The sequence below is a fragment of the Podarcis pityusensis genome (genome assembly GCF_964106645.2).
Source record: "Podarcis pityusensis genome assembly, chromosome: Z".
Lineage (NCBI taxonomy): Eukaryota > Metazoa > Chordata > Lepidosauria > Squamata > Lacertidae > Podarcis > Podarcis pityusensis.
Window position 1 is genome coordinate 3,015,289 of NC_138044.1, and position 26,097 is coordinate 3,041,385.

At 46.3% G+C, this 26,097-nt stretch overlaps 1 protein-coding gene across 4 annotated transcripts in view; it reads left to right on the forward strand.

The window, feature by feature from the left end:
* Positions 1-342: 342 nt before the first annotated feature.
* Positions 343-26,097, forward strand: part of ABCA2 (ATP binding cassette subfamily A member 2) — a 109,816-nt gene continuing 84,061 nt past the window's right edge. For 2 of the 4 annotated variants that reach the window (XM_080990738.1, XM_080990741.1), the window contains exon 1: positions 391-938. In XM_080990738.1, the coding sequence (XP_080846864.1) occupies positions 873-938 (66 nt within the window). In that variant the 5' untranslated portion in view covers positions 391-872. Of the gene's footprint in view, positions 939-16,533; positions 16,631-26,097 lie in introns of those variants that run through there. The other 2 variants (XM_080990739.1, XM_080990740.1) reach the window with 2 other exon arrangements.

Consider the following 26,097-nt stretch of genomic DNA (forward strand, 5'->3'; position numbering starts at 1 on the left):
GGCAGAAGCTTCCTTGTGCAGCAGCCCACGCCATCAGAAGCAGGGTGGGTTATTTAATTAGCAGATTAATTGTGACATATAATCTTTCAGGAGAGAGGGAGAAGCGGGCGGCGGAGCAGCGGGTATCTGCAGGAAATGCTTTTTAAACAGGGCTGCAGAGTGAGAGTCAATCTGTTCCTCTCCCGCCACCAGGTCTTTGTCGGGGCGGAGGGGGGTGACGCCGGCTGGTAATCCATTCGGTGATCCAGGAGCGCAAATCTTCCTTTATCCCTCTCCCGGAGTCCGCGCCCCCGCCCAGCTGAGCCGGAGCTGCTGCTGCCTCTTTAAGAGGCCGGGGCCTGGCGCTGGGATAGGGGCGGGCTAAGAGGCTCTCAAGGCAATGCAGCAGCAGCAACAGCAGAAAACCGGAGACTGGCAGGCACAAGCGGGCAGATGTGTGTTCGGTAATGAAAAGGGGAGATAGCCAGGGGCCCCGCTTCCTTGCAAAGCGAAATGGACCGGCAGTTTCTCAATTGCATGTTAGCGGGGTCGTCTGTTTGGGTTGCTGTTGCTGCTGCCTTGCACCGGGTTGCAAAAGGCTGATTCCCAGTCCTCCCAGCCCCGCTCCATTTTTTTAAAAAGGGTGCCTGATAATATCCGCTTTCCTTCCCACCCCTGATCTGCAGGAGACAAAGCCGAAAGCTCGCCAGGCCGCCGCTGTTGCCGCTGAATCAAAAGCCGGCTTTTATTTCAATTTCGGGCGGGGGGAGCCGGGGAGCGTCGGCTCAGAAGACCTCTCGGTAGGCCGGGCTGTGCCCCCAACTTCTCTCCCCACCGATTTGCCTCCGCCGCCCGCAATGCTTTGCAGCTGATGCCTCGCCGGAGCAGCCAAGATGGGGTTTTTGCACCAGTTGTATCTCTTGCTATGGAAGAATGTTACCCTCAAGCGACGGAGTCCGGTTAGTAGAGGGGGGGCCGGGGGGGTTGTTCGGGGGGAGTTGGCGGAAGGGTTTTCTTTTCTTTTAGGGGGGGGAAGAGTTATCTTCAAAGAGCTGGGACTCGAATGCTGGTGGGAGTGGGCGGGCAGAATTGGAACTCACCCCCCGCAACACCGTTCCTTTTATTTTTAAGCACCGGGGCTGCAAGGCCCCCGGAGGACCGGCCAGGCTGTGAGCACGTATGGTTTGCTTTTTTCTTAAAAAAAGACAATTTTCTACTGGGGTTAGGAAAGACCCTTCCCCTAAAAAAGCCACAACTCTATTAAGGCCGCAAGTGGGGTAATGGGGTGCTGAGAGAAAGCCACCCCTTCTGATTAGTCTGTGTTTGGGACAGGGGTCTCTCACCTTCCGCCGCCCCCCCCCGCCCCCCCAATTCTGGTTTGACTACAAGAAATGAAATTTGCAGTGATGCTTCCATCTCCACGCTGCTTTGGATGCTCCTGTTTTAAAATGAGAGGGGGTGAAGTGATAGGGGAAGGACCCCCCCCCCTTAATTGGGAGGTGGTTAGGAGCTCAGTGCTGTTTTGGGTGTTGGGGGAGGGTTCCTTGCTTCCTCAACAGACCCTGCCTCCCCCCCACTAATTTTTAGTTATTTCTTGCAGTTGTTGTGGATTAACCTGCAAAAGGTTGGTGAGGTTGAATCTTCCAGTTTCGGAATGTGGTCATTCAACATTGCATCCACATTTGGGGTGTGATTTCTCCTTGCTTCTCTCCCCCCCCCCCCACACTTTTCACCTCCTAAATGTGAGGCAGAAAGGTGAACAGGGCTGAAGGCATTTCCTTGCACCACACATTGTTAACCTGTGGAACAGCTTGCCCTGTGGTGCTTACATGGCTCAAAAGAAGGGATAGATGGGGTTATTTTGGGGAGGGGTATCTACTAACTGCGCAGTTCAAAATGTATCTCTCTTAAAATATTTGTGGGTTAAAAAAAAAAGCATCGGATCCAACCATTTTTACCCCACTCTCATGTGTAAAAGGTATGAGAAGCATGTAATGGGTGCATTCCAGTTGCTTATCTCAGTTGGTTAGAGCGTGGTGCTGATGATGCCAAGGTTGTAGGTTTGATCCTCATATGGGAAAGCTGCATATTCCTGCATTATGGGGTTGGACTAGATGATCCTCGGGGTCCCTTCCAAATCTAGGAATCTTCTTATTTTTTGGGCAGTGCCACCCCCTGTGTGTGTGGCGAGAATAAGTTTTAATTTTTTAGGAAGGCTGTAGGGCTGCCCTATAACATTTTGCCTCCTTAATGAGTCTGGCAGCGTCTGAATGGGGCTCTTTGGGTCCCTTATATTGTCTTGAAGAATACTGGGGTGCACCATTCAGATAGTTTCACTGACACCTTTAAAAGTTGGGTCATTTTAGGAGGATGGAGGCTAAGGTGAGATTTAAATCCAGTTTTCCCCCTGGACTGGGTCTATATTTAGACTCGCTGGCATGCAGAACTCCTTGCCACAGGAATTCTTGATTGCTTGTAAAATTCATGTGCCTCTTTAAATAAAGGTTAAAAGGAATAGTCATATCAGCAGCTGCTGGTTATGATAACCTTCCAGCCTCCTTTACCAGAGAGAGTAAATTTTCTAGTTACTAGTTGCTGGGCATCAACAGCAGCATGGGATGGATATTCCCATCATGCTTTGCTTGTGAGCCTCCCTGGGGCATTTGATTGGCCAGTGTCTGTTGGCAGTATACCGATCAGATGGACTGCTGATCTGGCTTAAGAGTGCCTTTTTTTTAATGAGGGATATATAATTCTCCCTCTTTCGTTGACAACTCAGAGTTGCCTGGCCTTCTAAATATAAAAAATATAAAAATATGGAGGCATAGGTTCTGTGGTTTCCTTTCCAAAAGTGAAGCACAACCAGCCCAGATCCCAGGCAGTTGCCCTGTCCCGAGACAGAGCAGGATAGCGCAAGGCTATGGAAATTTTCCTGTGGCATGCCATGGCCGCCTTGGTTGAGATTTTGGCTGCGATCTGTTTCCCTCCCTCTGACGGCCTGGTGGCTGCGTGGCCTCCAAAGCCTGGCAGGTGGTCTATTTATAAACAATATAGGATAAAGAGTGGGGGCAGGGAGGCTGCTAGCACCCATCCATCCATCCCAGTCTCTGCTGTGGGCACCACCTTTGCAAAAAAGCTCCTGCAGCTCTCACCTGTGCATAGCCATGGTGCAGGTGTGCCCCTCCTCAGATTTATCAACATCCTCTTCCATACGTTGTCTGGAGAGAAATACTTTCTGTTGCTGCACAGATCGGGCTGGCCGTGACCAGCTGCGGGTCCCTGCTCTGGGGTGCCTCTTAACTGACTCATCTCCCACGTGCCACCTGCCCAAGCAGCCAGGTCTCATTGCTCCGCCATTCCCCCCCCCCCCAAAATTCCCTGACTGTGACAATCTTATGTGGGTCAGGTCTGTCTCCCTCCCTCCCTCCCTCCCTCTCCATTTATTTTTAAAAATTTCTTCTTTCCCTACTTGTCAAACCATCCAGTGCAGCTTTGCTTGATGTTATATATGAGAAAGATTGAGAGGGGGTGGGAAATGATTGGGGCTTCATCCTGACCCTTGCTAGATTCCTCCTTCCTTTCGCCCCCACGCCGCCAAGTGTATGGATTCATTTTGAGGGGGGGGGGTCTATCTTGTCCCACAATACTTTGGCCAGCAACCAGATTTGCTGGAAGGCTGTTTTGAGTAGGGGGGAATGTGGGAAGTGGGGTGGGGGAGACGAGGGACAAAGCTCTTCTCAAACCGCCCCCTGGCAAAAGTAGCCTGCCACTTTTCATACTTACGTTGATACCTCTGAGTTGGCACCACCAACGCCTTTTAAAGGGGCTGGATTTGTCTGAAGAGTTTGTGACCTTCCATTTGATCCGAAGTATAGGGGTCTCGGGTTAGGAAGAAGAGCTCTGTGCGTCTGCACTGGGCACTTGAATAACAGGGCAGGGCTCAGCCTTGGTATTTAAAAAGAGATTCTAAAGCTCAGGTGTTGGCCTTTCTTCCAGTGGTTTCTACCTGCGTCCTGTCTGAGTCTGGGGTATTGCCACATTTCCTAGTTCAGCTCTCTTGTCACTGCGCTGGAATCCTCTGCTGAAGCAAGGCAGCAAGGGGCATTGATTTTCCTTTCTTCCTTTTAATATATGTGCATTCTAATGAAGGACTTTTGCAGGATGAACCCAGATCTTCCTAGGTAGCCAGTGTAATATTTTGCTTCTGGGGTGATTAACTCTGCGGAGAGCTTGTTAACAAAACAAAAGTAGACTGGGGCCAAGCCCTCAGGGTTGGAATCTGTTTCTGGGGGCTGGATGGTACAGAGAAAGTACCTCTGAGCATGTTCTGAGTACCTTGGTTTTGTCGCTGAATAACTCCACACAGCTAGAATGTGGAAATGGTGCTTGTGAGTCTGACTGCGGCTTCCAGGAGGGTTTGATCATAGAATTGTAGAGTTGGAAGGGACCATGAGGGCAATCTAGACCAACCCACAGCAATGCAGGAATCTTTTTGTCCCATGTGGGGCTCAAACCCACAACCCTGATACTAAGTCTCATGCTCTGCTGACTGAACTATTCCCATAATTTATTCTCTTGGAATAAACCAGTGGTCATAATTGCCCAGTGATGTTCAAGCTTGCCCATGTTGTTAGATAAAGAGGCATTATCACCGAAAGAGGTTCAGTTTCTGCTTCAGCTAAGAATACATGGTGGCTTTGTTGCCCAGAGATCTGATTTCTTATGATTTTTGACTTCTTCATAAATGATCCAGAGTTAGGGGTGAGCAGTGCAGTGGCCAGGTTTCCTGGTGGTACCAAATAGTTTGTGGTGGTTAAAGCAAAAAGGAATTGTGAAGTGGTCTTATCTCTCCAAACTGGGTGAATGAGTCGTAGAATGGCAAATGCAATTCATTGTAAGCAAGTGTAAAGTGATGCACATTAAGACACACAAAAAATCCCTAATTTCACTTACACACTTGTGGGGTCTGAACTGGTGGTGACTGACCAGGAACGAGACCTGCCAGTATCAGAATTATATAAATCTAAATAATTGCACTTGGAATGCTGCGTACAGTTCTGGTTGCCTTGCATCAAAAATGAGATTGTAGGAAAGAGCGAGCAAAATGATTCAGGGGAATGTTTGGCGCTTTTCGGTTTAGGTGTGGGGTATAGAATGTTGAGTAAGCCTGCGGTGGAAGGTTGGAGGTGCATGATGTAAGTAAAATGATGCGTTGTGTGGAGAAAGCCAAGAGGGATAATATTAAAACCTAGCTGGGGCATCAATGAAATCAATTAGCAGTCAATTCAGGACATGTGAGAGGAAGTTCCTCTTCACACAACACATAACTACAACTACAAGTAGAATGCGAAGATGCCCTTTTGCCCACATTGTGTGTTTTTGTGTGTGTGGCAAGGTGTATTTACCAGCGTTAGCTGCAGTGTAGAAATTGAGCCTTCCTGTGCAACACATTGCCTTTGTGGGTGCAACAGGGGCCTACTGCTATATTGGGTTTTCTGCCTATTGGTAGGTTTTTATTCTGTTTGCTGACTCGGTGCGTTATTGCATCCGTGAGAGGTGGTGCGCTCTCCTTCCGTGGAGGTTTTTAAGCAGAGGTTGGATGGCCACCTGCCATGCAAGATCTAGTTGAGATTTCTGCATTGCAGGGGGTTGGAACTGATGACCCTCAGGGTACCTTCCAACTCTACAGTTCTGTGGTTCTGTTCTTCCTCCCTCCTGCGGTTTCCAGGAACTGGCATTCAGAAGCGCTACTGCAGGGGTCAGCAAACTTTTTCAGCAGGGGGGCGGTCCACTGTCCCTCAGACCTTGTGGGGGGCCGGACTATATTTGGGGGGGGGGGATGAAGGAATTCCTATGCCCCACCCAGAGGTGCATTTTAAATAAAAGGACACATTCTACTCATGTAAAAACACACTGACCATCTGCAGGCTGGATTTAGAAGGCCGTTGGGCCGGATCTGGCCACTGGGCCTTAGGTTGCCTACCCATGTGCTACTGCCTCTGACTTCAGAAGCAGAGCACAGCTATTGTGGCTGGAAGCCATGGCTAGCCTTCTCAGTGAAATTGTGCAATCCTCTCTTACAACCATCTGAATTGGTGGCCTTCACTGCTTCCTGTGGGAGTTCCATCATTTAACTATGTGCTGCGTGAAGAAGTCCTCTCTTTTGCCTGTCCAAGATTCAGTTGCTTCATTGGATGTCCCCGAGTTGCAGCATTAGGAGAGATGGACAAAAACTCCTTTCTAGCTCCCCACTTTTTCATACGAATGCTTATCTGTATTCATCTCTCTCGTGCTTTCTGCCCCTGGCTTTGCTTGCTTGATTTTCCCTTAGCTAAAAAGGCCCAAATTTTGTAACCTTTCCTCGTTGGGAAGTTATTTCTGCCCCTCATATCATTTGGGCTGCCCTTTCCTGCACCTTTTCCAGCTCTATGATGTCTACAAATCCAGCTAATTGTGTGTGTGTGTGTGTTTGCAGTTTGGTTTAGGTGCTAATTAATTTCTGTGTGAGATATTTTTGCTGGTAAACATGTGGTGGAGTTAGCTTTGCAGGGTTGGGCACTAGCAAAGTAACAGCTACACCCCAGCAGGGGGGCCTTTTTTGCAAGAGTCCCTGGGATCTGCTTCAAAGAGCGCACTGACCCCCTGAGAGACAACACTGACCCCCAGGGAGTGGGACCTCTCGCAGGGGTCCTCCAAGCATGAGTGAACAGTGTTATGCAGCAGCAAAAAAAGCCAGTGCTATTCAAGGCAGCATCAATAGAAGTCTAGCACCCAGGACAAGGGAAGTAATAGCGCTGCTCTATTCTGCCTTGGCCGGATCACACCTGGAGTTCTGTGTCCAGTTCTGGGCGCCACAGTTTAAGAAGGATATTGACAAGCTGGCAGAGGAGGGAGGCCAGGATAACCAAGGGTCTGGAAACCAAGCCTTAAGAGCCACGGTTGAGGGAGTTGGATTTTGTTTAGCCTGGAGAAGAGGAGACGGAGAGGCGAGAGGATAGCTATCTTTAAATACCTGAAGGACTGTCCCATAGATGATGGAGCAAGCCTGTTTTCTTTTGCTACAGAGGGTAGGACCTGAACCAGTGGATTCAAGTTAGAAGAAAGGCAGTTCCGGTTAAACAGTAGGAAGAACCTTACTACAGTAAGAGCTGTTTGACTGTGTACTCCCTTGGAAGCTAGTGGCCTCGTCTTAATGGGAGGTTGTCAGTGATTCTTTGGCTGTGAATTCTTGCATTGCAAGGAGTTGGACTAGATGACTCTGTGGGTGCCGTCCAACTCTACACGACTGTGTGGAATGCTGGAGCCGCCACTGGAAAGGAGCCAGTGTGCCCTGAGAGCAGGTGAATGTAATGGGGGCCCCCTCCCGAGAAAGTGCCTGGTTGCAGCGGGGAGGGGGGGAGTCCAGCCTGAGCTTCTGATGCCTTTTGAAGGGAGCACCTAGGGCCTTGCCCTGCATCCCAGAGGTGAGATGGCTGTGACCTTGCTGTGCTGTCACTGTTTGTGCTGCCTCCTCTCCCAGAAGGACCCTGGGGCTCACTCCACAGTGGATTCAGCCACGCATCCTGCTGCGACAGCCGTGTCCTCTCTCTCTCCTCCAGCACCAAGGTGCAGCCCTGAATGCATCCGGACAGGACAGGCTGCAGCAGCAACAGCCAGGCCACACAGAAGCTTCAGCTTGGAGACTTTTCAGGGATTTCCTTATACTTGAAAAATCAGGGAGTCAGGACGCCTGATTTAAGTGCAAGAAGAAGATGTGGTAGTAGCAATAATGGAATAATATTTTAAAAATGTATTTTTATATTGCTGTTTCAGAAAATACCAAAGAAGTTTACATTAGAGCAGCAAAAAAGTTCAAATAAAAGCAAAAGGTCTTAATAACACCAAGGGCGATGGCAGAGGTTGGGTGGCCATCTGCCAGGGATTCTTTAGTTGTGGTTCCTGCATTGCAGGGGGTTGGGCTAGATGGCCCTTTGGGTCCCTCCCAACGCTACGATTCTGTGATTTTAGGAGCCTGCAGCAGTGGGTCAAGGGGAAGAACACTGGTTGAATAGAGGAGGTTTTAGTGGGTGGCTAAACACCCAGCTGTTGGTGCTGGCTGAATCCCAGTATGGAGTGTTTTCTGTGTTGCACTGGCCACAAAAGACAAGGCCCTTCTCCAGCTTCCCACCCAGTGGACATCTGCTTAGGCGCAGTCAGGGAGGGCACCAGCAGACCATAGTGGGTAATTTAGTCTTCCTACTCTCCAGAGGTCCATAGCATCATGCAGAAAAAGCAGGGGCGTGCTGAGAGGTGTCCCTGGAGACCAGAGAGCGACTGGAGGCTCAGGGAGCTAAGTGGGGCTACGCTCAGTTTGGTCTGGAGGCTGTAGCAGCTGGTACAAAATACAGAGGCAAGGTTGATTGTGGGGCCCTACTATCACCAGCATAATAAACCATTGCTTGTGGATTTTCAATGGCTGCCAATTTGCGACCGGGCCAAGTTCAGGGTGTTGTTACTAACATACAAGGCCCTAAACAAACCAGGTTGCTTGAGAGAGAGCCTTATCCCTTTATGCACCCAGTGAATCGCTGTGGTCTGTGGGAGAGTCTCTCCTGCAAGCTCCAAAGACCTCAGGAGCCAACTTTGCAGTAACTCGGAGCAGGGCTTTTAGTGTGGCTGCCCCTGTCCTGTGGAACGGCATTCCTGTTTGAGATACTGCAGGTGCCCACTATCTGCACTCTCTAGAAGAAGTGGGACAGATTTTTGTTCCATCAGGTTTTCATCCCAGCTGCATGAATGGGTCTTCACCGTGAGTGTCCTCTGGTTATGGTTTTAGCCTTGGTTGAAATGTATTTGTTCTTGTGTTTTTAACTGTTTTTAATAATCCCATGTGTTAATTCAGGCATGTCCTAATCCGGCCCGCCAGTCGATTTAATCTAGCCCCCGTGGCAGTCTACCTCCTGGGGTAAAATCCTAAAAAAAGCTTAAGAACTTCTTTGGTCGGCCCTCATGCATGTTCACTTCATCAAATCTGGCCCTCTTTGAAAAAAGTTTGGGCACCCCTGTGTTAATTACATTGAGAAGTTTAGAAAGCCATTATTAAATTAATTGTAATAATAGCTTTTAACAGGAGCTACAAGGAATGGCAAATGTGCCTTCCTGACTCTTAAAATCCCTTTCCCTCCACAAAAATAGTAATCAGCTATATCCCTGACCTTGCCAATGGCTCCACACACTCCCACTTTTAAAGTGGGGTGCGGCACTATGAAAAGACGTATTTCAAACTCTAAGATTAAGGAGTTTCTGCACCATCTGCTTTTGACTTTGATAGGGGAAGCTGAGAGCAGGATCTTGGTACAAACAGCCCCTCCACCCCACTCAGTGTTCTCCTCCTCCTCCTTCTGTTCTTACAAAGCCTGTTTTTATTCCAATAGTCAGAGTTTGGTAAGCTGGTGCTAGATGTTTAATAAGCTTGGGACCCAGGACCATGACACAGATTGGTTTTGAAAATGTGCATTTGCTGGTTTAGATGAAAAAATAAGTTGAATTTTGGGGAGGGGGATAAAACCAAGATATGGCTAGCAGAGCTTACTCTGATGAGATGCCAAGAGGATTTTCTGGACCCAGTATGCTGTATGTGGTGGATTGGGCCTCCTGCCCCGCAGTCACTCTTTTAGCCAGAACTACTAGTTACATCTACAGACTTCCTCTGGGCAATCCAGAGGTCTCAGTGGGCATCACTTTTCATTTGCAATGCATCTAGTTACCCTGGAAGCATCTCACAGATGCCCACCCAACCTCTGTTCAAAAGCTTCTAATGAGGGAGAGTTCACCACCTTCAAAGCACCAGAAAGTTCTTTCTAACATTTAGTCAGAATCTCTTTTCTTGTAATTTGAATCCATTGGTTCGGGTCATACCCACCAGAGCAGCAGGAAACTAGCTTTCTCCATCTTCCATGTGACAACCCTTCAGATATTTGGAAATGGCTAGCATATCACCTCTCAGTCTCCCATTTTCCTGGCTAAACAGACCCAGCTGCCTTGACTGTTCCTCTTAAGACTTTGTCTCCAGACCCTTGATCGTCTTGGTTGCCTTCCTCTGCACACCTTCCAGCTTGTCAATATCCTCCTTAAACTGTGGTGCTCAGAACCAGACACAGGACTGCAGGTGGGCCTGACCAAGGTAGAAGAAGGTGATACTATTTCTTACCTTGAAAGTATTTGCTTCCTACCTGAACGTACTTAAGGATTAAACCTGGGGTTCTTTGCATGCAAATTGTATGCTCTTACAATGCACTTTAGCCCTTGCACGTCCATGTATGTTATGCGTTGCTGTTTTGCATGCAACCTCTGAAAAGTGCCCTAGAAATAAATAGCAAAGATGGTAGAGGTTTGAAAGTATTCACCAGCTTGAAATGAGTCCCTTTGTTTGGTTATTGTTTTTATGAAGGTGTGTGTGCGGGTTTTTGCTAAAGTTGGCTTGGCAGCAAGGACAAAAGAGGATTTGTTTTTACTTGAGGCAGCAGTAACTGCAGCAATGGGTCCTGCCCAGTTCTGCCAGGGCAGCTCGTGTGGGTTGTTAAAGGCACACTGTGTGTTTGTTCCGTGGGCTCTCTTCCCAGTCAGAAAGCCGAAAGCATGAGGCTTTGAAGCCATTAAGTGGCGTTCCTCTGTGTGATTGCTGCCTGGTGAATTGTTATTTATTTAAGGGGTGTTCGAAATTAGCCAGCGCCAGGTGCATTTGCGACAAAGTGAAGATGCCTGGGTGTCAGGATGGTGCCTGACATCTCCACCATCTGGGGATCATTGGATCTGGACTGTTTCCAAACACTAGCGACACATGCTGTAGAATTCTATCAGTTCTGTTTTATCTGCACAATCAGAATGAATTTTTGGAACCAAAATGCTTTTTCCATGCAGCCTGAGCAGGAGCAATCACCGTTAAGAAAAAGAGGTCGAAATAGGCCAATATATATGCAGACTGGCCCTGGATCAAGTTACTTTTCTTTAAGTTCTCAAAGTTCTCAGCCTAGCTCAAGGTTGTCATCTGAACTAGCCAAGTGTTTAACTCAGTACACCGAGCATCAGAAACAGCTCTCTGCCCTGAGGAGCATCCAATCTAAGCTCTGGTTTGAGGTGGGGGCGGGTGGGGCAAGTGCAAAGTCGTGTTTCATCTGAGGGTGATGAATATGGGGTTAAATCATTGGTCCCCTAACTTTTTCAGGCCATCAGCCTCTTGGTTCCATGAACTTATCCCTAATGTCCCCTACTTTATAAAAAGCGTTGTTCAGAATACAGTCGTACATTGGTTGATGAACACCTAGCGACTCAAATGTTTTGGCTCCTGAACGCCGCAAACCCAGAAGCGAGTGTTCCAGTTTGCGAACTTTCTTTGGAACCCGAACGTCTGACACGTTGGTTTCCAAACGTTTTGGAAGTTGAACGGACTTCCGGAACAGATTCCGTTCGACTTCCGAGGTACGACCTTGCCTCTTAGCCCCTCACCACCCCCACCCCCACCCCACAATTATTCCCCTGCCCACTTTGGAAAGCACTGGATATGTACAGTAACTGTCTTTAACCAGATCAAGCCAATTCACTTCTTTAGCCTGGTATTTTGTACCCTGACTAGCTGTGACATTCCAGGACCACAGGCAGAGAAGGGTCTCTTCCTCCCCCACAATCTTTTTACCTGGAGTTGCCAGGAATTGAAACAGGGACCGTCTGCTTGCACAACAGGTGCTCTGCCACTGAGCTACAAGCCAACTTCCTTACGACCACATTTAAAAGGTGGGGGGTTTTGAAGCAGGAGAAACAGTGGCGAACCATTTCTGGTCAGTGCACAACTGGGGCAGATAGCTGGTTCATTCTCTCTCTCTTTCCCCCTGCAACCCGCTTCCCCAATTGCAGGAGCAAGTCACACCAGCGCTGGGCCCTATTGCCGTCTGAATGGTTTGACTTCCCTTGCTGGTAATGAACCAGAAGGTTGAAGGCAGTTTTGAAAACAAACAAAGGAATTTATTCATAACTCTTGGAGAGTTGATTGTGACGATACTTGGTCCCTCATTTCAGATTACAGAGGCACTGATTTCTGTGTGGCATACGTGTGTGATGTCACACATGCAACATGCGTGATGTCACACACATCAGAAGGAGGTTGTGAGGCCCAACAAGTCCCTCTGCTGCAGCGGGAAGGCCCGACAGGACCCGGCACCTCAAAATTTGGGGTGGTCTCAGCCCTGTCCCCACATACTGGGGGGACAGATGGACTGAGCTGTCCTCAGCCCCATAGAGTTGTCCTGTATGCTGTGAAATGCCCTTAGGGCTCCAACTGAACTTGCTTTATTAAATTGCTAGTGACACCCTTCTTGAGTTCAGCTGAAGTTGGTAGTCAGATGGGTTAGAGAACATTACCTGGATGGTTTTGAAGACTGGAAAGCAGTGCACAGGGCTGACTTGTGGGCTCTGGAGCAGGGGAAGCTGCCTTATACCAAGTCTGACCAATAGTTTACAGTGTGCACCGACTGCCAGTGATTCTTAAAAGGTTTCAGGCAGGGTTCTCTCCCAGCCTGGAAATGACTGGGGTTAAAGCTGTAACCTCCTGCATGCAAAGCAAATGTTCTACCACTGTACCACCGAGCTGCTGCTCAGGTTTTGGGTTACTGGGCAGGCAGCTGGAGGCGCTGTTTTGGAAGAGAAAATCCTTAAGCTGCATTTCCCCACCGGGGTCTACTTCTCACAAAACCTTTGTTTAGGCTGAATTATTCTTGGGACATGCAGCAGCACCACATACACAAGAATCCTTGCATGTAGAAAATTAGCCTTTAAGAGGAAATGGATTGCGTCCCGTGTTAGTCCTCCGAGTAGACCCATTGGAGTTTATGGATGTGACTAACCGAGGTTCATTAATTTCAGTGGTTCTACTCTGAGTCGAGAACTTAGTTGGAGACAACGGAATGTTTTTGTTATTTTTTATGTATATGAAGAATTATTTAGTTGTGTGAACCCCCACCTAAGAACACAGCCTGGCTGAATCAAGCCAAAAGGGGTCTATCTAGATGAGTATCTTGTTCCCTCAGTGGCTAACCAGATGTCCCAATGGCAAGCCCACAAGCAGGACCTGAGTGGGACAACAGTGCACTTCCCACTGATGTCCATTCCCCGTCTGCAGTCTGAAATGGCGCGACTCAGGCCACATTCACACCATGTACATAATTCACTATGTTGCCCCTTTAAACAGCCATGGCTTCTCCCAAAGAATTCTGGGAGCTGTAGTTTGTTGAGAGTGCTGAGAGTTCTTGGGCGACACCTGTTCTGTTCCCAGAACTACACTTTCAAAGTTACCCATGAAGAGAGATTGATTGTTACACTATTCTTCCAAACTGGAGTCACCAAACAACTCTCAGCACCCTTAACAAACTGCAGTTCCCATAATTCTTTGGGAGAAACCATGGCTGTTTAAAGTGGTATCACAATGCTTTGTGAATGTGGTCCCAGAGGGGAGTATAGTCAACTGAGTGCTGCTCATTGAAATTTAATGGATCTAAGTTGGCCATGCCCATTACTCAAGAGGTTTGCTCTTGAGTAGGACTCGCACTGTTTGAGCCAACCGCTTTCTGCTTTCACACAAAAGAGCCATTAACTTTTATTACCGTATTGGCCCGAATATAAGCTGCACCCGAATATAAGCTGCACCTTTAAAATTGCGGGTGGGGAGGGGGGGGAAAGAAAAAATACCCAAACTCCTGGTGCTGTTTGCCCCATACTCCTAGCTGCATACTGTAAGGTTGCGAATATAAGCTGCATTTTAACTTTCCATGGTCGGAATTTGGGGGGAAAGTGAGGCTATATAAGCCAGGCCAATACAGTACTTTAAAAACAGGAACTGTTTCTAGGTCGGGGTTCCAGCTAAAAGGCATTGAACACCTGACTTGTTCAGAGGAACAGGTGGCCTAGGGTGGGCACCACCCTCCCCATGCTGTTCCCATGGAGATGTGAGAGGGAGTTTTGAAAAAAACTGTCACTTAGTAGATGTCCATCTCTTCTCCTCCTCCCATCTGTGTGGGAGCTTTGAAACCATTTCCACACCTCACAACAAAAGTGGAACAGGCGCCGACTCTGGGCGTTGGTTGAGGGAGCAACAGTGATGTTGTTTTGATAGGAGGGGGTTTTCCCTGGGCGTGAACTGGCTTAGGAACAAGGAAGGGAATGTTTATCACAGCCCTGTCTGCAAGCGAAACGGGGTGAAAAGGCATGCTCATATTGCAAAAGGGCGACCTTTCTCCGAGTAGAGGTGACATATTGAAAATCAGGCCTTTGCCTTTGCCATGCATGTAACATCCACTAGAAAATACTTAAACGGAAACAAAAACCACTCAGCTGGATAAGACCAGCATATCTTGTTTCTCACTGCTATGAACTTTGAACCTCTGGGGAGCCCAGAAGCAGAGCAAAAAGGCACCATCTCTTTTCTTGCTGTTACCCTTCTGCAGCTGGCATTCTGAAGTAGACCACCTCTGAACCTGGAAGTATCATTTTCTCATCACAGCTATTTTCTTGTCTGTATCATTCTTTATTGAATTTATATCTCACCTTTGCTCCTCTTGAAGGCACACAACTATTACAAAGCAAAGACAAAGCAAAATCATTCTAAAACAGATTAAGAGGTTCTAAAAGCAGTTACAGATATCAGGGTTGGCTGGAACATGCTTTTTCAGCTACCAAATGCCTGGGAGTGTTTTTAACACTCCACTCCTGGAAGTTAATAATGATGGGGACAGACGCGCAGACCTCACTAGGAGAGGGCATTCCACAACAGGGGAGCCACCACTGAACAGGCCCTGTCATGGGTCAGTGACAACCTGGCAGCCTCCAGTGGTAACCACCAACAAGGCCTCATCTGCTGATTGAAGGGTCCAAGGCAGTTGGTATTGAGAAAAGTGATCTTTTAGGTATCGCTACAGATAAAGACTTCCTCCTCGGTTTGAATGTGTCCTGCTCCTTTGCCAAAGCAGTGTGTTCCGTAAGAGAATTGACTGGAAAGGCCTTTCTCTTGGTTTGCCCTAAATCTACTGCAGGTACCGTATTTTTCGCTCTATAAGATGCACCAGACCACAAGACGCACCTAGTTTTTGGAGGAGGAAAACAAGAAAAAAAATATTATGAATCTCAGAAGCCAGAACAGCAAGAGGGATCGCTGCGCAGTGAAAGCAGCAATCCCTCTTGCTGTTCTGGCTTCCGGGATAGCTGCGCAGCCTGCATTCGCTCCATAAGACGCACACACATTTCCCCTTAGTTTTTAGGAGAGAAAAAGTGAGTCTTATAGAGCAAAAAATACGGTAAATCTTGCTGGTGCTGAGCCACTAGTTACAGTATTGCAAGTTTCCCCAGGTGGATCTGTCTGGCCCTTGATGGGGGACGAATGCAGAGCTAGATGAGCTTTTGCTTTAATTCCAGTGAATTACAGTACTACTATTATTATTTAACCACAGAGTCACCCTACCTCCTGTAGCCTCAGAAGGGGAGGGGGAGGCAGAGGAAATACCGCAAATCCTGCTATTTTCCTCCCCACCTTTCATTTTTTGTTTTGTCTTCAGAAATAGAATCCTGTCTAGAAGGGTTTCATCCTGCACCACCTATCGGGTTGACAACTTTTTACTGGCCACTGCTCCTGTGTAGTTAAACAGCACCACCATCTACAGCCATTATCCAGGCATGGGTGGCATCGCTCTATGTGCCAAGAACAGCTTCACCTGAATTTGCAGAATTCAAGCAGCTGTTGCAGGCACAAGAACAAGCCTGGTCAGTAAATCTTTTGGCCAGTTGGCAACCGTGCCCACCTCTCTTCTCTGCCCTCCTTTTTTGCCTTATAGATTTTTTTGTTAGTCGTAATGCCAACTTGACACACCATGTGATTTTGTGCGTGTGTGTGGTTGTGTTGTTGGTGATGAGTGTTGTGTGCTTGTGTGCTGCTTGCAATTCTAAACTGGATTCTGTTGCTATGGAAACGCAGCAAAGAATATCTTCTTTATAAGGCTGGGGCTTGTTTTGCAGTGGGAGCCAGCAAGAAAAAGGGCTGGGGGGGGGAGAGACTGGTGGGATGGGGAAGAAAACAGGGTCAAGAGTTGCTGTGACCTGAAACAGACACTTTTTTTGTCTGGAAGGTGTATTTGTGTCCATTCCCTGCCAAAACAGTTTCACTTGAACATAGACAGCAATTATCAAAGTTAATCAATAAGATGATGGAAAATTCTTAGCTTTGGGTTTATGCAAAGCTCTACTTTTTCACATTTTTTAAAAAATATATGAAAAAATTTCCATTCTCCCTCCCCCCTGGTTTGGGTCCTTGTAGTGCAGTTTATTTGGGGGGGGGGGTCAAAGAAGCCCAATTCCAAACAAACAAACCCCCAACCAGATAAGATCCCAAACACATCTAAATTCCAAAAACACACCTTATGTGTTTGTTTTTAGAAGTAGAATATTTATGGAAAGAACTGCACAATGTGGTGTTTTTCTTTTGTTAAAGCAGCCTTTATGAAAACTTGACACACATTTTGAGGTTGGTCTACTTGTTCTCTCTTTTGGTGCAGTGAAATGGCCTTTGTGGAGAACTGGCATGTTTTCAAACATGGGTCCTAAACTGGCGATCTTTCCATGTAGATTTATGGAGTGGGTGGGTATTTGTACATATGCGTGTATCCACAAGTCCAGTTTTACCACATGGCTTTTGAAGGCTGGATTTGCCTCAAGGTTGGGAATGTGGTTGGGAACGATTGCTCCTCTTCACGGTTTTTTTTCTTCTCCCCATCAATGGTTGTGATAAGCCAGTCCTCAGGCATCCATTTTAAGGTGTAAAAATCATGTGAAATTAAACACATTCATGAGCTGCGACACGGTTTCCACATCCTGTGGAAATATTGCCTTGTGGTTTCTTCACTGTTTTGGTTGCCACTTCAAAAATCGAACCTGAATCCTCCGCATTAAGAATGCCACAGATTTAAAACTGATTTAATAGTCATTTCTTCTTCTGTGAGAACTGTAGCTTTTGGGGGGGGGGGGGAGAGAGATTTCTGCCAGAAGAGGCTCAGCAGCCTTATCACCAGGGTTGCCTTTTACATTCCCAGAATCCTTTGGGGTGGAAGCCATGTTTTCCTCCCTCTTTTTAAATATGAAAAGTGCCACAGGAGATGGCAAGGCATATTTTGTGACCATTTGGGCAACTTGTTTTTCACTGCCCATGGCAGCCATTTCGTGCTGGCACCCACACCACTTTTATCAATACATGAGTACTGGCATCTCAAACCCCCACCCCCCAAAAAAGCATAGGGAGCCTAGTATAAAAAGTACCAGCTGCACATAACTCTTTACCCATAACCACTACTTGTATTTTAATAGATTTGTTTGTGCCTAGTGCTTTGCCAGCAGAATTTTATCATGTGCTCGTTAAAGGGTTGACATAGTAAAAGCGGGAAATGCTGTATCAATATATTTAGTTATATATGGACGGGGTCAGATAATAAAGTTGTTGTGAAGAAGACAAAAATGATATTGGACAATGTGAACCATAAATAGCTTTCTGTATAAACTGTTGCTTCATATAAACATTGTTTAAATTGCTCATGCATCTGTGCTTAACAAATCTCCCCGTAGTCGTTAGATCCAGCAAATTGTTAAACTTAAATCTATATTTTTCTTTTCTTCCTGTATTTGGGGGTGGGGATAAGAGATAAAAGCTTAAATTGTTTTAATTGTCTAGATGTGTTAAAATTTTCCTTCTCTGAATCTCAGATAAATTATGTCAGTCCTAATCACTTCATTTCTCTTTTCACTTCCATGTAACTGGAATTTTTCAAGTACTGAGTTGATATTATTAAATGCTCAGCTTGGTTATCTCTGTTCCTTGCTAGGATGTTGCAAGGAATAGAGATATGTGATATGAGGCCATGATTATCCCCATATCACAGCTGAAGCTGACCCAAGAGGCGTTTGTGCCAGCAAACACACAGATTCAAGGCCTTTGCAGGTCATACTGCTTTGCAACTCCAGCTCTGGGGAACAGATCAAACCTTGCTTGCCACGTTGCAGTATATGGCAGATGACCCCATGGGGACTGTAACTACGTACACTCTGGGAAGTGTGCAGTTGGTTTGTTGCTTTTGTTTATACCCCACCTTTTTCCAAGAACCAGGTCTCAAGGAGGCTTACAAAGAATTAAAACGAGCATGGCTAAAACGCAGAAAGTCAGAAACATATAAAAGATGGTCGTTTAAAAGTAATTAAGCTACAGTGGAAGTAACATAATGTAAAGCCTTCCCCCACAAATATATTAAAATACAGATAATAAAAACAAGTGGTAGACATTGCCCTAGTGACCATCTGCAACAACCAACATAATCCCCTCCAGATGAATGTTTATTTATTATTTATTCATTGCATTTATAAACCCCCCCCCTTTCTCCAAGGAGCTCAAGTTGGCGTACATGGTCCTTCCCCTCCTTGTTTAATCCCCCAAAAACCCTGTGAGGTTAGTTAGACTGAGAGGTGGTGGCCGGCCCAAGGCTACCCAGTCAGCTTCATGGCTGAGTGTGGATTTGAACTCTGGCCTCTCCCAGGCCCTATTCCAACACTCTTAACAACTACACCACACTGGGCTACAACTCCCATTAACCCCAGCCATTATGATCAGTGGTTGGGGGGGGGGAGTTGTAGACCACTGAAACTTTCTCTGTCCTTCCAATATCATTTCCGTGTCCAGATTATGGTTCCTTGTGGGAGTGTTGCTGGGTGCTTTCAAGACATGGGAGCAACATGCCTGTGGCGTATTCTAGTTTATATGAGAAGGTGCAAGTTTCGGCTGAAGCTTCTATTTATTTTTATTCCATAAAATTTATATACGAATTGATTATAACACACGCAAACACCGACCGCTGCCAAAGAAAACGCAGAGTGGTTTATGGAAAGAATTTTCGTGAGAAAGAAAATGAGAAACGCTGGCTTGTTGCTACCAACACATACCATTCAGTGGGAGGTGCTTTCAGGATTTTCTAGGTACACTGTAGTGGATTGGGCCCTCTCCCCCACCCACAATTTGTTGACAATAACCTGTTCCTTATGCACAAGTTAAAGCTGGAAGTCTTGCCTGGCATCTTAGCATGATTCCTTTCTCACTCAAGCTCTGCCTACCCCCTGCACCCAGCTATTGCACACTCAGTATTTACAAGGCTCCTGTGTACAGCAACCACAGACCAACATGGCCAGAAAGCAAATTTAGGTGGTGTGCAGTCCAGCCACCTTGTAAGCCATGCTGTTGTTGCTTTAAAAGTTGAGGGGCGAAGGGACAGGATATCCAGAGCTCCACACAAAAGAATGGGGCACCCCCTGCATTGGCCCTGTCTCCCTGCATCTTGTGACTGTGTAGTGAATTGGCTCTTCTTCCTTATACACCTGCCTGGACCCTTAAAGCCAAAGAAGGTAGGAGGTGAGGGAGGGCCTTTGCAGTAGTGGCCCATGGTTACAGGGTGGCCTCCCCAGAGAAACTTGCTTGGTGTTCACATTGTTGTCTTTTGGGTGCCTGGTGAAGATCTTTGTATCCCACCAGACATTTTACTGAGAGTTTTTTTAAATTATTTGCACTGTTCTTGTTTTCTGTTTTAAGATTTCACAGGGAACCTTTTGTTAATGAGTAATGAATAACAGTGGGTAGGAAGAAAAACCTCTTCAGTCAGTGAATGAGGCTGTCCTTACGTGACTAATCACAGATGCAGCCACTGTATTATAAAGGATGGTGTTTGCAGTTCTGGTGACTAGGGGTAACCTTTTCCCAGTTATTCTGTGCTCTCTGTCTGTAAATTATTGGTCTGCCTCACAGGCTTGTGGATAAGTTGTTATCATTATTAGTCTTGGTGAAACCTTCTTTCTTGCTTTTTCAAAAGCTAGAGCAGAAATGCTAGTGACATCTCTGAAATCTCAAAGCAAAACAAGTTTACCCCACCCTGAACTTGACACTGCCTGGCAGAAGCTGGCAAAGAAAATGGGTGTTAATGTTTCATGGCACAGAGTGGCAATTGTCAGAGAACTCTCCCCTCCAACAACAAGTAAACAAGGGGAGGGGCAATCTCCAAGAACAATGGTTGACACCCAAGCTGGGCTGGTTGCAGAGAGGAACAGATTCTGCTACCCTGGAGGAAACTTTGGAAGGAGTTTGCCTCTTAGGATGAAGGCCAGTTTAACAATTATGCCAACCAATCTGCATGACTGCTGAGAACAGTTTGCTCCAAAACTAACATAATGAACACCAATAGGTACAAATGTAAGGTTCTATGTTTAGGCAGGAATAACCGGCTGCACAAATATAAGATGAGGGACACCTGGCTTGACACCAGTGTGTGTGAAAAGGATCTAGGGGTCTTCACAGGTCACAGTCTTGACCTGAGTCAACAGTGTGATGCAGCAGCAGAAAAAGCTGATGCTATTCTAGCTGCATCAACAGAAGTCTAGTGTCCAAATCAAGGGAAGGAATAGTATCACTCTCTTCTCCCTTGTTCAGACCACACCTGGAGTCCTGTGTCCAGTTCTGGGTACTGTAATTTAAGAAGGATGTTGACAAGCTGGAAGGTGTGCAGAGAAAGGCGACCAAGATGATCAAAGGTCTGGAGACAAAGTCTTAAGAGGCATATAAGATGGGGGAACACCTGGCTTGTCAGTTGTACATGAGAGAGGGATCTAGGGGTCTTGGTGGACCACAAGCTTAACATGAATCAACAGTGTGATGCTGTAGCAAAAAAACCCATGCTGTTCTAGTCTGCATCAACAAAAGTATAGTGTCCATATCAAAGAAAGTAATACTACCCCTCTATTCTGGTCAGACCACACCTGGAGTCATGTGTCCAGTTCTGGGCACCACAGTTTAAAAGGATACTGACAAGCTGGAAGGTGTGCAGAGGAGGGAGGCCAGGATAATCAAGGGTCTGGAAACCAAGCCTTATGAGGAATGGTTGAGGGAGTTGAGGATGTTTAGCCTGGAGAAGAGAGGACTGAGTGGGGATATGATAGCCATCTTCAAAACTGAAAGGCAATCCCATGAAAGATGGAACAAGTTTGTTTTCTGCTGCTCTGCGGGGTAGGACCCAAACCAATGGATTCAAATGAAAAGAAAGGAGATTTCAGCTAAACATTAGGAAGAACTCTCTGATGGTAAGAGCTATTCAGCAGTGGAACAGACTATCTTGGAAGACTTTCCTTAATTGGAGGTTTTTAAGCAGATGTTGGATGGGCAGCTCTCGTGGATTCTTTAGATGCAATTCCTGCATTGGAGGGGGTTGGACTAGATTACTTTTGGTATCCCTTCCAGCTTTACAATTCTATAATCATATTCTATAATTATTCTATAAATATATTCTCCATGCACACATCTACTTTGTAATCCCCTGGATGCACAAAACATTTCCTCATAGATGAATCAGGAAGAGTTGGCTTTCTTGCGGCATCTGCCCTTGCCCTTGCCCTCTGGCTGAACCCCGCAATGATTGCATCGGTGTGGAGGACAGCATATAAGATAATGCATCCCTTCCAGGCAGGAGAGGGAAATCTGCACCTGTGCGTTGCATCTGCACATGGGAGTACGAGGTCAGGGCAAGGAACAAAGTCACACGCAAAGATTCCACTAGCTGCTAATCTGGCAGATGTTTCAGAACAAGCATTCAAGGGTTTCTGGTAATTTATCTTCCTGCCTCTGGCAAAGTCCTCTCAGATAAGAGATCACAGCACTTCTGTTGTCTTCCAGGATGGATAATTCCTTTACTCCCTCACAAGTACTGACTCAGAGGATGGGCAATGTGGTTTCCTGTGCCAGCTGTGTCATCAGTGGGAGGCTCCCAGATTTGCCATATTGTTGGACATCTGCCTTTCTTTACTATCCATCTTAACAAGTGCACCTTCAACTGCCTCATGAAACTTGGCCAGATAAGAAAATAGGAAGCGAATTCGCCCTTTGTGCTATTGGTTTACATATTCCTGGAGTTTAGATGGCAAATTATTGCAGCACCTTATACATAGGGCTTCCTTTGAAGATGGTTCAGAAAGTTCAGCTAGTGCAGGATTTGGCAGCCAGGTTGTTCACCAGGGCAAGATGGGTTGAACATATGACACAGATCGTGGCCTGACTGCACTGGCTGCCAGTGAGTTTCCAGGCCCAATTCAAAGGTTTTGACCAATGAAGCCTTCAATGGCTCAGGACCACAGTACCGCAAGGACTGCCTCTCTCCATGTGAATCTACCCAGATCCTGCAATCATCCTCTGAGGCCCTTCTTTGTGTGCCCCCTCCCTAAGAGGTCCAGAGGGTGGCAACATGAGAAGGGATCTTTTCAGCACTGGCTCCCCATTTGTGGAATGCTTTCCCTAGGGAGGTTCGGCTGGCGCCTCCATTGTACACCTTTAGGCACCAAGCGAAAACGTTCCTCTTTAACCAGGCCTTTGACTGATTAAACAGTCTGTGGACTAGGGGCAGGGTGTTATTGTTTTTATTTGTTATTAGGTTACATATTTTTCTGCTTTTATATTGTAAAGCACCTCTGGTGAAAGGTGGTATAATTTTTTATTAATAATAATAATAATAGCTGTCAGCAGTCATTCCTTCAGCTCTGCTGAAAGACCAGCTCCATCAGACACCTCCTTTCCCCCTAACTGTTTTTATACCACCTGTTCATTATAAGTACTACTGTTTAAGAACTGGAGCCTGAGCTTGATTTTTTCCTCTTCCTTCTCTGCTCCCTTTTCCTTGTGTGTTGTGCTGCTTTAGATTATAAACCTGCAGGCAGGGAATGCCTTGTTTTAACTGACTACACTTTAAGCCACTCTGAAAGCCTTTTTGACTGAAGGGGGGGGAGGCGTGTTGGCTGACTCAGTGTCTCTCCTGAGAGTACCTGTAGGTGTATGGGAGGGGATGCAATGTCTTGAAAAGAAAGCTATCTTTCAAAGTTAATCCAACAACCAAGCCTGGCGAATCCCTCAATGTCTCTTCACCCCACACACATACATATTTCCAGAAGGCATCTTAAAATCACCACCTGCTGGGGAAGTGGACCTGGATTGGGAGGGGTGGGAAAGAACTTTCTGTATTAATTACAGCAAATAATTCTGTGGCACTCTTAGAGACAAAAGTTTATGCTATGATGAAATCTCTAAAGACCGCTTCCCAGCTGCTGCTTCTTTGCAGGTTGGATTCAAACTCACACCGGCAAAATCAGAGTGCCCAGCTGAAGTGCATCAAGCACTCTTTAAACTAAATCCATTATTTTTTAATTTGCACTTGTAACAGAAAAAACCCTAATATAATAATTGTGATAAAAATAATGATTGACAAAAAGCCATTACCAGCTGATGTTAACCAGAAAATGTTCCATCAGTTACATGAGAGCAATAGAACTTTTGAGTTGGAAGATACTCAAAAAGGTCCTCTAGCCCAATGCAATGCAATGTAGGAATTGCAGCTAAATAATCCCTGATAAATGGTGGTCCAATTTCTGTTTAGAAAGTTCTAAATAGGAGAGTGCATGACCTTCCAATGTGGTCTGTTCCACTGCTGAACAGCTCTTATGTTAGAAAGCTCTTCCTAGTCTCAATTTTCTTTTCTTTTGTGTGTGTGTGCAGGAAATTGGGTTTGGGAGGGTGCAATTTAGAGGTTCCATTTTTCAAATGAATAGAGAGCAGTAGATGTAGAAAACACACAATGAAAACAAATTTTTGTCGTTCAGTGTGGGAAGAGAGTTTTGTACAGTATATCTGAATTTGATGTGTAAGAAAAGAAACCCCTCCAAACAGCTTAGAAATCTTCCGAGTCTTCCTTACCCTTAGAAATGCGTGATTTGTGAGTTGTTTTCACTGCAGTAAATCAGAGTCCACATATTCTTGCACTGCACCGAGACCTTTTAAAGTCCCGCAGTGCTTTCCAATTACGGAGTGAAGAGGTTCTCTCATTATAGCCAACACCCACGTAAGAAGTTCCTTAGGAACATTGCTGTTTGATCATCCCACAAGTTGAGAAGGGCAAGTTGTGGGAGGCTTGAACGGGGCATGTAAAAGTTCATGATACCTCTTCAGAAACAGCAGCCCAAAATTTGCATGCCAGAGGACATTCTTTCCGTAAGTGGAAACGTGTCCTCTGCAGGGAATCATTTTGTCCAAAGCAGCACCCCTTGCATTTAGAAATCAGAATTCTGAATCTCAGTAGGCCTTGATAGGAAAGTATTCTGGATTGCAATGCAGAGGTGGAGAACACCCAAATTTATCAGGTTAACATTCCTATGCCAGGGATTGTTGTGAACCCCCACTCCCAGGGCATATATACGGTAGTTGTTTTTTAAATGAAAAAAAAAATGATGCGCTGGTACTCCTTACTTGGTAAGTACTGTCACAATCTGAATATATGGTGGTGGTTCTTTGACTCTGTGCCTTGACAGCATGAAGTGATTTGGATAAATGTGCTGAGTCATCACGGCAGTGCTCTTTAATGTGTCAGGATATTCTCCTCCCCCGCCTTCTGCAAAACATGCTCTGAATTATTTGGCCTCTGCCACACACAACACCCCATTTACTTATTTATTTAGAAAACACGTTCTTCCCCCCTCTGTTGCGACACTAGCTTCTCTGTTGTGGCTGGGCAGGGCCCCAAAACTGACCCACTTAACCAGTAGCTGTCATCATCCATTTAAAAGCCACCCAAGATTTAAAGGCAACACAAAAGCCACATGGCCAGTGCCAAAGTGCGGATCTTTTTTCTGCTGTGTTTCTTCTTGTCCAGTACTGTACACAGCTGGAGATACCACTGAAGTCATGGGCATCCAAGGAAGCAAAATGTTGGAAGATTTGGGGCAGATAAAAGCAGTTCAGAGTTGAACTGTCAAACTGGCTTATTCAGCAGGCAGCCATGGCCACCAACTTGGATGGCTTTAAAAGAGGATTGAACAGATTATTGGATGAGGATAATAATAATAATAATAATAATAATAATAAATTAATTAATTTATTTATTTATACCCCGCCCTCCCCAGCCAGAGCCGGGCTCAGGGCAGCTAACACCAGTAAAATTACAATGAAAACATAATAGGTGGGAAAGGGGGGGGAACCAATTTAAAATGCAGTCTCATTTTAATAGTAGCCCATAGATCAAAACCATAAGGGGAGGGAAACATAAGGGTCAGACTGAGTCCAAACCAAAGGCCAGGCGGAACAGCTCTGTCTTGCAGGCACTGCGGAAAGATGTCAAGTCCCGCAGGGCCCTGGTCTCTTGTGACAGAGCGTCCCACCAAGTCAGGGCCAGTACTGAAAAAGCCCTGGCCCTAGTTGAGACCAATCTAACCACCTTGTGACTTGGGACCTCCAAAGTGTTGTCATTTATGGACCTTAAGGTCCTCCATGGGGCATACCAGGAGAGGCGGTCCCGTAGGTACGTGGGTCCTAGGCCGCATAGGGCTTTAAAGGTCAAAACCAGCACCTTGAACCTGACCCTGTACTCCACCAGGAGCCATTGCACTTGGTAAAGCACTGGATGAATCTGATCCTGCTGCAAAGACCCCGTAAGGAGCCTCGCCGTGGCATTCTGCACCCGCTGGTAGGGTTGTTGATGGCTCCTAACCATGATGGCTTTGTTCTGCCACAATGGCTGCAGGCAGCAATGCTTCTGAATACTAGTTGCTTGAAGCCACAGGAGGGGAGAAGAGGGCTAATGTGCCCAAGTCTAGCCTGCAGGCTTCATATAAGGGCATCTGGTTGGCCACAGAAAGGATCCTGGACTAGGTGGGAGATGGCGTGGTGACATACTGTGCACTCTGGCCATTGCATGTTCTTGGTGGGATGCAAATAGGGGTGATGCAAATAGGGGTGATTCATTGCTGGCGGAGTTTAGGAGTGGTTGTGGCGATGCACTTGCCAAGCATTTTAATTTCAATAAGTGAAGGAAAGAAAGAAAGTTGACAAAGTTTTCATTTTAGCAAAAAATGAAAGCTTTCAATCTTATTGGTTACCTTTGAATGCGTTGATCTTGCTTTGGGGCTGCGTAAACGATATGTCAGAAGCTTCAGGCTGGGAATTGAGATGGGATCTGTTAATTACAGCACAATTAAAATTAGCACTTAAGCGGGAGC